This window comes from Fringilla coelebs (assembly GCF_963513975.1).
Source record: "Fringilla coelebs genome assembly, chromosome: 1".
In the NCBI taxonomy this organism is placed as follows: Eukaryota; Metazoa; Chordata; class Aves; order Passeriformes; family Fringillidae; genus Fringilla; species Fringilla coelebs.
The window spans coordinates 70,262,929-70,274,940 of record NC_140028.1 but is presented as its reverse complement, the minus strand read 5'-3'; the positions used below and the strand labels follow the sequence as shown (position 1 = coordinate 70,274,940).

Here is a 12,012-nt window from a genome sequence, read left to right as displayed (position 1 = left end):
AGGTAATTGGTTGCTTTTTACATTTGCTTCCCATGACAGCTATGTTTGATCTACTTCCATTGCAACTAACCCCACATAAATAAGCACCGAGTCACGCATAATTATGCAACACAGATTCTTCCCAGCTCTCTACAATATTAGCTAAATAAACGACTTTGCTGTCAGCAGCACAGATTTTTCCCAGTTCTCCACAATATTAACTAAACAAATGACTTTGATGTCAGAAGTCTTTGTCCCAGGAGACTTTGAGAAGACAATGGAAGAGAAACAGATGCCATTACTGAACTGAACTACCTACTCTGCTGCCTAGTTGCTGCAACCAAAATCTTCTAGGAAGCAAAGCCAAAACCAGTGCTGTGCTCACATCTCCAAATCACAACATCATAGAACTTTGACAGAGGAGGCAAAACAAAGAAAAAATTTGCTTCAGCCCTGGCACAAAGTAACCTGTCAGCCACTGCCTACAAAAAACTCAGTGTTCCTTAGACATGGGTAAAGGAAGAAAACCTTGATATTCAGCTATTATGTGTTCACTCTCCTCTATGGATTCAACTTTTGCTCTCACCAAGTAGTCCAATTGCAGGGAAGGATCAGAATTTGGCTCTTAATATAATGCATAAAACTTGAAGAGATATAAACCACAGTGGATCGAAAGCCTTCTCAGAAATCTGACAACATTTTTACTTTAACCAGTTATCAAGGGCATGAGATCTCAGACGTCAAAGTGTCATGATGACTTTGGCATACATAAGACTAGCTTGCATATCCAGTATCTGGAAGGACAGCACAGTAATAAGAAAATCATACTCTGTCTTGGAAAAAACACTGCTCTCTTTTATTTTCATAAGAGACCTATATAATGAAATGTACTCTTCTGTTGTTTCAATGTCAAAAGTAGCAAAAATTATTCTGTCTTGGAAATGAGACAAGACAGGCACAGTATTTAGCAGAATACATCTATCTGGTGTACTTTCATGACCTGCACTGGTTATCCAAGTGTTTTGAAATAAATCCCCAAAGATATGATAAAGACTTGTTTTCATGAGCAGAGCTATGGATTCCCTCAGAGACTTCTGCAAGAGCAATGCAGTTGGAAGAACAAGAGATTTGGAAGTATCAAGAAAACAACTGCATGAAGTACCCTTCCATGTCCAAATCCCATTTTTTCCTGTCAATTGGTCAAGTGGGGAAATAAAAGGCCTGACTTCTTCATAATTTGTAGCCTTAGAATCACAGAATTTCTCAAACTGGAAGGGACCCATAAGGATCACTGAGTCCAACTCTGTGCTCCTCCCAGGAATGCCTAAAACTAAACCATATGACTAAGAGCATCATCCAGCTGCTCCTTGAACTCTCTCAGGCTGGTGCTGTGATCACTTCCATGGGGAGCCTGTTCCAGTGCCCAACCACCCTCTGGGGGAAGAACCTTTTCCTACCGTCGTATGGACTTCCCCTGACACAGCTGCATTCCATTCCCTTGGGATCTATTGCTGGCCACCACACAGAGGAGACTGTGCCTGCCCCTCAGCTGCCCTCCTCAAGGAAAGCACTGACTGCAATGAGGTTGCTCCTCAGCCTTCTCCAAGTTGAACAAACCAAGTGTGAGCTCAGCTGCTCCTCATAATTGTATGCATAACATAGATGTGATTTTTCACATGAAAAATTAACTGCACATCCAGGTTCCTGATGTAATCAGACTACGCTGATGTAAATTTCCCTGAAACACTGCTTTGCTTGTGCCATTTGTCTGATTCTGTGGAATTTCTGGTTTATCAGAAACCAGATTTTTTTTTGACAACTTCTGAATATTAAAATTTGAGTGTATTATAAAATTATTTAAATGAGGACAAGTGAGCAAGATTAAAGTCTATTTACACATTTAAGGCTGGCACCAGCTAACTCATGTGTTGGGAAAACTACATCTGCTTTTCTACATTCCCTTAAGTCCCTGAATCAAAGTCTGTTCTTGGATACTGCAGTGCAATATTGGGATGCCTCCACTCAGGACAATTGATCTGCTTCTCTTTACCAAGAAACACAGTGTAACTTGAGATTGGGAAGAACAAAATTTGATCAAAGAGATAAGTAAAATTACTCCAAAAATCACACTCAGGCAACTGAGCATTTAGTCATCTGGGAGCTGACCGATTCACATCTAACCACAAAAGTGAAACACACATAATTCAATTATTAAAGTTCAGGCAGACATTAAATTGACCTCACAGTTTCACTGACAGCTCTCAGCACATTTGATCAAGGTTTAAGTGTTGGGAATCAAGGTCTAGCACACACTGCAGAAGTTAGGAGAGAATATTTATTTATAAATTTGCTTCAGGGTCTCATATTTGATCTTTCTTAGGCTCACCTTGTCTAAAGGATATCCAGTATTATCCCAGATAAAACAGAATGAAAAGGTCATGAAAATGAAATTATAGTCATGCTCTTGATGGTCTCTTTAATAAAACACATTGTCTGTTCACATAGTTGCATATATGCATGGGTGTGTTTCATTAGCTGTTCAAAGGTTTCAAATACATTCCTGATCTTTGATTCAGTTAGAAGAAATAGTGCATGTACCTTCTTCTGATGGAAGAAAGAAATGACTGCCTAGAACAGCTTCAAAATGGTTCTGAAAACATGGCAAGCATAGGTTGTTTCATCCACAGTAAAATATAAAAGTACATTTACCTTTCTTAACTTTGCTGCCCCAGCACCAGAGCGAATGGCCTCCAACAGGGCTTGCCTTGCCTCCACTGGATTACCTGAAGCTGTGGCAGAGGATTTAGGAGCTGCTGCTGACAGCTGAATGAGAGGTGGTGGTGGTGGTGGCTGGGCAGGGGCAGGTGGGATACACAGCTTCTCTTCCTGAAGGTCTTCTGCCTTCTGTGAGGACTGTTCTGCGTCCCTAAAACGCTGCAGCTCTTGGGAGGCCAATGAGGAGATCTGCTCATCATGCAGTTGAAAGAAGGTGGTTAATATCAAGCATGGCTAAACTGTAATTATTTGACATTAGATTCACTTTCAGTACCCCGATTTCACTTTTCTTGGATGATGTAAAACCACAGAACTTTTGTTTGCTCATGGGGTTGAACATCTGTTACTACTCACTCACATCACTCAGCTGGGCTGATTACCAGCATTGAGGACTTGGCACTGAATCTGTCTCAGAAACTCAATCTTTATTTACTGTGAGCTTCAGCATCCTGTAACTCTTCTTGGCATGTAAGGTAAGAGAGAAAGTTGGACTTGGTATTAATTTGGAAACAACCACAAGGGTTTTGGAATCAGGAAGATATATGAAGGCTGCAGTAGCCACCCAGGAATATGATTACTTTTTGCTGTCTGGGCTGCACAGAAATAATCTCAGATGACAGGGAAGCTCTTCCAGATCTGAGCTCTCAGACATAGCTTCACTGAAAAAAAAGTCATTAAGTTTCCAGCCGTACTTTAAAAAAAACAAACCAGAGAGAGCTATGTGAAAGCACTGAGGACAAAATCAATTGATAATTCTTCCAAGTTTGTTTCTGTGGAATTTCAGAAACTAAAATTTCTGCACAAATTACCAGCTTGGAAACTCATCCTACTTTAAATGCATGCAGGCGAAGAAGACAGTCTTTCAGATTAAGCCAGCTTTTCCATCAACTGTGTCAAGAGATACTTTTTTCCATTAATACTAGTAACAATCATGATGAATTGTTAGCAATTACAATGATTCAGCAATTATTAAGAAATTCAGTACTATGAGCCAAATAGTTTTCCAAGCAGATCCATTAAAATTCATTTCTCAGACAAACTGCAGCACAGCTTCTGTGGTGAAAAATGAAAGGATTCATCTTCCCTAAAATAATCCACAGAGAGCTCCTGTATTACATTCCTTCCCTATACATATATATATACACAATACATATATGAGCATCATGTTGTGTTAGATAGAAGGTGAACATTTGAGACAACATGAAAGGGACACCACATCTGTACAGCTCCCTGTACACACACAAACGCACTGACTTAACTAGCACAGGTGACATGGTGTGAAAAAGCATATGGTTTCTGGGTGACTTCCTTTAAAATCATGGCAAAAACTTCTCTGCCAGAGGAAAGTATTCCAAAAAGTCTCTGCAATGACTTCATTGTCAGAGCCTCTTTTACACAAATTGCTATTTATTCCTAATGAATGCAGAATGCAGTTAAGTACGTGTGAAGATTGCTGCTGCTTAGCACATCCTGCTCTCAGGCTCAGAGGAAGCTGTGCCCTACCTGCAGCAAGGGCAGTAGGATATTTGAGGGGTGAAGTAATCCCTAACACAGGCAAGAGAATTTTTCTATCTCATGCCAGCTATCTGGATATGTGCTAATGAACTGAGTCATTGCACGAGGGAAATGGGAACCTCCTTGCCAAGGACACATCTTTGGCCGGATTAGTCAACTGAGTGAAAACTGAGGCTAGAACAATGCAGGTTTTGGCTATTAAGAATAAGAGATGCTTTAATGGTTAGATAAATCTTTCAGAGAGAAGGAATCATCCTGCTGTGGTGAATGTTGATGAAACATCAATATCACTTACTTGCATACAACTTGCACCATGTTAGCCGATACACAGCACGTATGAAGAAGCCCTAGTGTGTTTTCAGGAAGTTTTGTTAGTGTGTTTTGGATAGATAGGGTAGGTAATGCGAATATATTAATCCAACTGCAAACTCCTAAACTACAGCTTCTCTGTGCAGAGAAGCTGTGGATGCCCCATCCCTGTTGGTATTTGAGGGCTGGTTGGATGGGGCTTCAGCATCCTGGTCTAATGGGAGAAGTCCCTGCCCAAGGCAGAGGGGTTGGAACTAGATAATGCTTAAGTCCTTTCCAACCAAACCATTCTTAAAAAAGACCCCACCTAAATGTGAAAATGATGAACAGTTGATGTTTTCTATGTACACTCCCTGTAATTGGTTTGGATTTCTACATGCTTCTTTCTAAGCTAAAAGCACTGTTTGAAAGACCTTTAAGCTTTATAGCAGAGAATAGGATTGAACCTGCTGTGCTGTCTGCCTAAGTCAGATCTGGTCTTCTGTCATATGGTTACCCCCTTAATTTCTCTCTTTGCAGCACAATGTTTAATTTGTGGGATATTTGGATTTACTCAAAACACTCAGAAGGAACAGAATGCCCTTCAAAGATCACTTACCATCTTGATTCCTTACCTTTTTTAGCTTTGAGGTGCCACTGTGGCCTCTAATTGCTGCTAGTAGGGCTGAGCGCTCATTCTCTGGCTCAGTGTATGAAGGTTTCCCATGATTGCCATTTAATGCACCATTTGAAACCTAGAATATGAAGGGAATAAACCTCACATTGTTATTAGATATTTACTTAGAGATATCTTGGAAACACTTTTTGGCACTTGTACCAGAATGCAAACTATGAAGACTAATCAGTTTGTCTTTTTTTGAGCCTGCTTTTAAAACCTTATTCACACTGAACAGTAAGGGTATGTGTAGATAGTAATGCTGTACTTGGAGATGCAGTCCATATCCCCTGAGTATGAAGTCAGTGGCATACTATTATACCCTAGTAAAACAAAATGCAATTTTCTTTCACTGCAGATATTTACAAGTTTTCTCCATGCTGTGTGTTCCTGTTTTTACATAACACACTGAAATGAGGGTTTGGCTGTTAGACTAACCTCAATTACCTCTCCTTTATCTGTGTCTATGCACCCTCTGCCTTCCCAGCTAGTGCAGCAGCCATGATGTTGCATAATATACAGGATGTGCAGAATAAGCAGCAGCTTATTTTGCCATTATAAATATTTCAAATGCCTTGCGTTCTCTGGCTCACCAGCAACTATACAAGTTACCAAACCTCTGCTGTCTGACAGGGTGAATATAGGGCTCTGCAGTCTGATCAGGTTAAAAGAGGTTTCCACTTTACCTTTCTGAGTTTCTCCTTTCCCCCTCCCGTTTGAATGGCTTCCATTAGGGCACTGTGCAATGATGTGTCTTTTGGAACTGGCTTCTGGATGACAGGTTTGAACTTCTTCTTTGGTCCGAAAATATTGGTCTGCACATTAACATCCAGTTCACCAACAGTATTAACATCTGAATCATCAGGTTTCTCCTCCTGTTCTGACTCTGCATTTGCTGCTGCACCATTTAGCTCAGGTGAAGCTTTGAGTGAACTAACTTGTACACCATTAGTGGGACGCCATTTAGTGACTCGTAAAGATGAGCTGAAAGAGGATGGTACTCCTTGGAGATCAGGAGACTTGAGGGATGATGCTGAATTAGTATGGATCAAAGTCTCACACTTCTGGTCAAACACAGTCTTTTTTTCTGCTACACTTTGCTTGCTGTTTAAACCATGATCATCGTCTGCGCTGTTGTTATCCTTTGAAGAGGATTTAGTAAGTGGGACACTGGCATTCTTTTTATAGAAACTCACAGGAGTTGCTTGATTTGGTGCCCTGATATTAACTACTTTGTTTTCCACGCCAGAATTATCACCAGGTGTAAACCTGTGGGATGCTTTCTGACTACAAGCAAAAATACTTGAAAGGGTTTCTCTTGTTTCTGCTGATTCTGTTTCCACAGGGCTATATTTGGCCACAATAATACATCTTTTTGGTGAAACTTCCACTTCATTCTTAACCTCTCCTGCTCCTTGCTTGTTTTCATCTTTCTCATTATATTCCATAGTGTCAGATTTAAAGGTAGTTGCATTGATGTGTCTTGCAATGGCAGAGGCAACATACTGACTTGAAGTTCTCCTGTGTGGCTTTATGAACGGGAGTTCCAGCTTGTCCTTACTAACGGCTGGGGCTGCTAATGGTGTTACCTGGGACTGTGTGACTGAAAGAGCTGGTTTGGTCCTTTCATTCTCAGATTGTCTTTCAGCTACCTGGGCAGTAACAGTTTGTGGTGCTGCAGGTTTTGGACCTGAAGGACTGACAGGTTTGTGTTCATGTTTTATGGTAAAGGGCTTAGAGTTTGTGGCGACTGGTGACTTTTTAGGAAAATGCTCAGCAGAGTCATCACTTTGCTTTTCCATAGAACTTGACCTCCAGAATGCCTTCACTCTCCCAATATGAATTTCCTCACTTTCATCAGAAGAAAAACCTTGTACATGCTTACTAACACTGGTGTTTGGGCCTATGAGATTGCCCAGTTCATCTATCTTAATGGCACCAGTGGAGACTGAAACTCCTCTATCAAAATGTCTTACTTCGGGTTTGGGAGGGACAACTTTAAACGTTGTCAAACCCATTTTAGGTTCGTAGCTTGATCCTGAATTCTGGGCACGATGGCACCATGTGGGTGTGGATGGGACTTCTACTTCTGGTTTTTTTGCTGGTGGCCATTTGATTTCTAACTCTGATTTACTTTTTTTCAGAGATCTCTCCCTGCTACTACATTCATTAACTGGATTTAGCTTCTCTTTTGCTGTACTGATTTCAGCCATGGCTTTGGAGTGAGATGGACTCAGCTTGGATTTACATTCCTCAGACTTCACACCATGTTTAGGAGAGGGTTCCAGTCTTAAGTTCTTCTCATTTCTTTTTTCAAAGGAGGATGTGAGAGATTCAAACATATCTCTCCTCTGTTCCACAGGCAAGTGAACAAACTCATTTTCAGAGGGTTGCTGATATATTAGGTCCCTGTATACAGCTCCACCATCTGTGTGTCCCTTATCAAAGGAACCTGCATTGTTGTTTTTATTTGTGAAGTTTCTTGCACTAACAGAGTCCGCTGATATATTCTGTGAAACCTTAATCTCCACCTCTTGATTTTCATAAGAGTTAGAGGTGCTAACTTCTGGACCATCATCTATGATTGTTACTGGAACAGAAATGGAAACATCTTGGGTGGCCTCAACTTTTCTTATATGTGGGTTCAAGGTTTCACTGGTGTAGTCAGAGTCAGAGTTACTGACATCATCCACTGCTGCAAAATACACATACAATGTTACATATAGGCAGTATTTAGGCAATTTGACTATAAATTACATAAACAGCAAGTACAAGTTTAAGCAAACCATGTATTTTAGTTACACATTCAGTAACAGGTTTTTTTTAAATGCCTGTATTACAAAAAAAGGAGACGTCCGGGTCCTTCCTATTGTTGGGCTGCTGATTAGGATTGGCAAAATATTCCTGCAGTTCTGCTTCAGCCAGTGGGAAACAGACAAATGCAGCTGAAAACAGAATTTCATCTATTGTTCATACCTTATCTTTGACTAACTTATCTAAGTGATAAACATTTCACCACATGACTCCAAAGTAAAAACATTTCTAAGAAACACCAAGCAACTCCAAATCATATTTCCCAGACCTGGTTAGTAATAACAGCCCAGCTGAAGGATTTCCTTGAACAAGCAAACAAAAAAACAGTACTTTTATTTTTTCTCCATTCTTCTCACCCTTTATTACCAGTGACTCCAGAAGCCTTATTGTGCAAGAGGGCTATATATCCTCTCAAATTTGCTGGTATAAATCAAAGGTTACAACACAAGCTAAGGAATGGCTGTGTCTGAGAACTCACAAGAAATCAAATCAGACTCAATTCCATTGCAGAAATATTAAAATGAAGATGGGAAGTTAAAAAAAAAAAAAGAAATCAAGGTAATTTGTTGACAAACCAATAACAGAGAAGTTGGGTTTTTTTCACAGTAGGAAAAAGAGGAGCTCAATATGGCATTTTATCTTTTCCCACTGTTTCATGTTTTCCATTTTTAACTTTTAAATGTGCCTGTTAACACAGAGGAGACACTGGGTACAAAAATGTTCCATCTTTTTCCACTTCATAATGATAAAATAAAGACAGAGGGAGTCTTCATTAAACGCAGGGCTAAATTCACAACTGATGTAGCTTCACTGAATTCAGTGAAATGATCCTAAATTTGGCCTATAAAATATGTCCATTGACTGCTGTTCGTCTCTTTTTGGGAGAAGACACTGAAATACAACAACAGTCTGACGTGCAGTTTGAAAAATATTCAGTGAGAGCCTATAAAGGGTGTCTGCTCCTAAAGCAAAGGAGCCACTTTGGGAGGACCACATTTTACCTCACACTCACGAGTTGTTCCCCGTGATCTCAGTGAGAAACATACAGGGTGTCTCAAGAGTACAGCTTGATTCTGCATCCACTGGCTGTGTCTTTTGCACTTCAGAGGTAACACACACTTTCTTACCTTCTAAATCTTCATCCAGGTCAGCCAAAGTCTGCTGGAACTGTGCTGCAATGAATGTATCTTCATTCTCATGCTTAGCCAAAGCTGTTGCTTCATCTTGCCTGCTGAAGGAAAGAGAAGAAAATCATCGAGTCTCTCCCCTTTCTTTCACCTTCCACTGTTGCTCTGAAACACACTATAATTTCAGCCCCTTTGCTCCCACTGGGGTTCTCAAACTCATTCCCCAAAGTATGAAAAATGTGTGGCCTTGCACACAAACCACCGTACTGACACATCCACATCTAGGAAAGATCTCAGTGGGGCTTGAGCAAACCCAGTGTGCTGGTAATCAAAAGATTACGATTAATAAAGCCTGCAAAGAAATGGCCTGGCTTCAGTGGGAAGCACACATTTCAGCTGGACTGCAGAAACACAGCATATGCCAGGACAAAGGTTTTGCACATACATACAGTTTTAAGGCAGACCACTAACAATCCTGTGCACCCGCTGTAACAATATATGTGCACCTTAATTAAATAAAAATTGCATGGTAATGAAAAATAAGTACACTCAAAGTACTGTTAGACAATCACTCCGGTGTGGGAGGGAGTGAAAGCAGTTTCTAATGAAACATCAAGGGACCTGATTTTGCCAGAAAACTGATGAAGCTGTATAACGACCTAAGACAAGTCTGAAGTCAGAATGGGTGCCAAGTGTTGATTTGGCTTATTAAAAGAAGAGAAGAAAAAGAAAATGAAACAAAAAGAATCCCAAACCCACCCCCTAACACTTAAAAAAAAGAAAACAACAAACCAAAGCAAAAAACCACCTGTATGGCAATCTGGTACACAACAGTTCTTTTTATTAGAGGAAAATCTTGATCAGCAGAACATTTTTATCCAAATCACTGAAACTAAAATTTCACATTGGACAATTTATTTCTTTTAGTTACCTCACCCAAATTTAAGATGTTGTGGTCTGTGACACTGTATCTAAGTTTTGCCCTTGTGATTAATCTGTTTAAAGAGTCGCTTTCCATTCCAGCCACACTTAAACTAACTCTAGCTGTGTGAAGCAGATTTGCCCTTTTCAAGATCATACCCTTAATTGCACAGATACAGTAAAACATGACAGATTTTTTTTGTTAGTTTACCAAACACTACCTGAAAAATGCCATTTTTCTTCTTTAATTTAAGATAGGAATCTGAATAAAAATGCAGGCGTGTTTCCTGACATTGATTTAAAATTCATCCAACAACATAGCATCATTTTTTGCTACTTCGTTTGATTTTTCTCTTGCTTATACCAGGAGCAACTGAAACAACATGTTGAAGCATCAGGTATTTGATTTTATTTTACTTCATTATTTATTTAGCATTCACCTCTCCTTCACATCTCTTGTAGTACTCCTGCAGCCTGAGCCTTCTACTTTTACCTAAACTGCTTTGCACTTACAAAGCTGACGTCACGAACGTGGTATCAATGAAAACAACATACACCTCCAAGGAAGCCTTCCAAAACTGTCATGCACACATTTTTGTGTATCTGAATACACAGATGGGATTAATTCAAAACAACCAGGCTTGATATACAACTAAGAGGTTTCCTAAACTGGAATCTAAGATGGAAATCAGTATTGGTTGTTTTAAAGACAGACAAGGATAGAGGGTGCTCTATGACTGGAGTAAAATTTCTTCCAACATCTGGCACTGACCTGAGCTTTGACAGGCCCTGAACATCCCCACAAGCCAGTGTGATCTTATGATGCTCAGGCTTAACATCACGCTGCAAGATTTATGGTGAACTGAGTTTTCCCCCTGATGAGGAATGATGGAGCAAATCAGTTAAAGTCTCCAGTGCAGGCACCTGGCGCTGTAGGACTGCAGTCCCTCTGTGCCCTGAGGCACACACACACACACACACATGCATCCATAAATCAATGAGATTACTCATCTGAGCCATCTGACAAAAAGATTTACACTTATTACAGCATTTGACTTGGGAGAGAAGACTGGCAAAGAAAACTCTCAATGTGAAGATGGCAGAAAGAAGGAACGAACTGAATTTCATATTGTTCTTGCAGTGGAAAGTTTAATAAAATTAATAAAAAATACTCTACTCTGAGTGCATTTTAAAACAATTTATTTGCAAACTCAGAGCATTTACAATGGGAGAACCATTCAAATTGTGCACCAGCTAAGCAACAAGTCTATCCATCATGGAAAGCAAATACCACTTTCTTCTTTACAAAGCTGGTCTTGCAGAATAGTTGCACACAGCTGGAGGCAAGTGACACACACTGAGACTCATTCTCAGACCTACTGTGGAGAAGTTGTTTCCAAAGCCTTGGAAGAAAAATCTGTAAACTCACGAGACCTAACTTCATGAAGACTATGTCAGCTCGCCACCCTTTTGCTACCTGATTATATTTTCCTGTCTATTACCTGACTCTTCTACAATGCAGCCAAAATCTGTAATACTAAGGTTGTCCGTGCTGGAATTCCTACAGGAAAAAATAGGCTTGAGAATTTTATGGGAAATTTGTCTAGAAAAACATATTTGGGAAGGGAACAAGCATTCCTGGGCTTCAAACATGGAGCATAGGTCCATTGCACTGCACACTGACCAGCTCTTTTCTCATCTATCAGTGAGAATCTTTCAATTTTCATAGCAAAATGATGCTCTCCTTGCTGAGCACAACAGTCAGCAGTGGTCTCTTTCATTATCCTCTGAGCACTTATGCAGTGACTATACATAATTTGCCTCTCAATCTCTGCTTCAATCTCTTTACTTAGACAACTGGGATAATATTATCCAATTCACAGCGTTTTTCCGAAGGAAAGAGAACAATGCATTGAA

General features: G+C 40.1%; 1 protein-coding gene across 1 annotated transcript in view; it reads right to left on the bottom strand.

The window, feature by feature from the left end:
* Positions 1-719: 719 nt before the first annotated feature.
* Positions 720-12,012, bottom strand: part of COBL (cordon-bleu WH2 repeat protein) — a gene marked incomplete at its 3' end in the record, with an annotated part of 151,478 nt that continues 140,185 nt past the window's right edge. Inside the window, exons 12-16 of the mRNA XM_084205578.1 lie at positions 9,175-9,278; positions 5,920-7,928; positions 5,193-5,312; positions 2,689-2,943; positions 720-773 (exon numbers count right to left, since the gene is read on the bottom strand). Coding sequence (XP_084061704.1) covers positions 720-773; positions 2,689-2,943; positions 5,193-5,312; positions 5,920-7,928; positions 9,175-9,278 — 2,542 coding nt within the window. The remainder of the gene's footprint in view (positions 774-2,688; positions 2,944-5,192; positions 5,313-5,919; positions 7,929-9,174; positions 9,279-12,012) is intronic.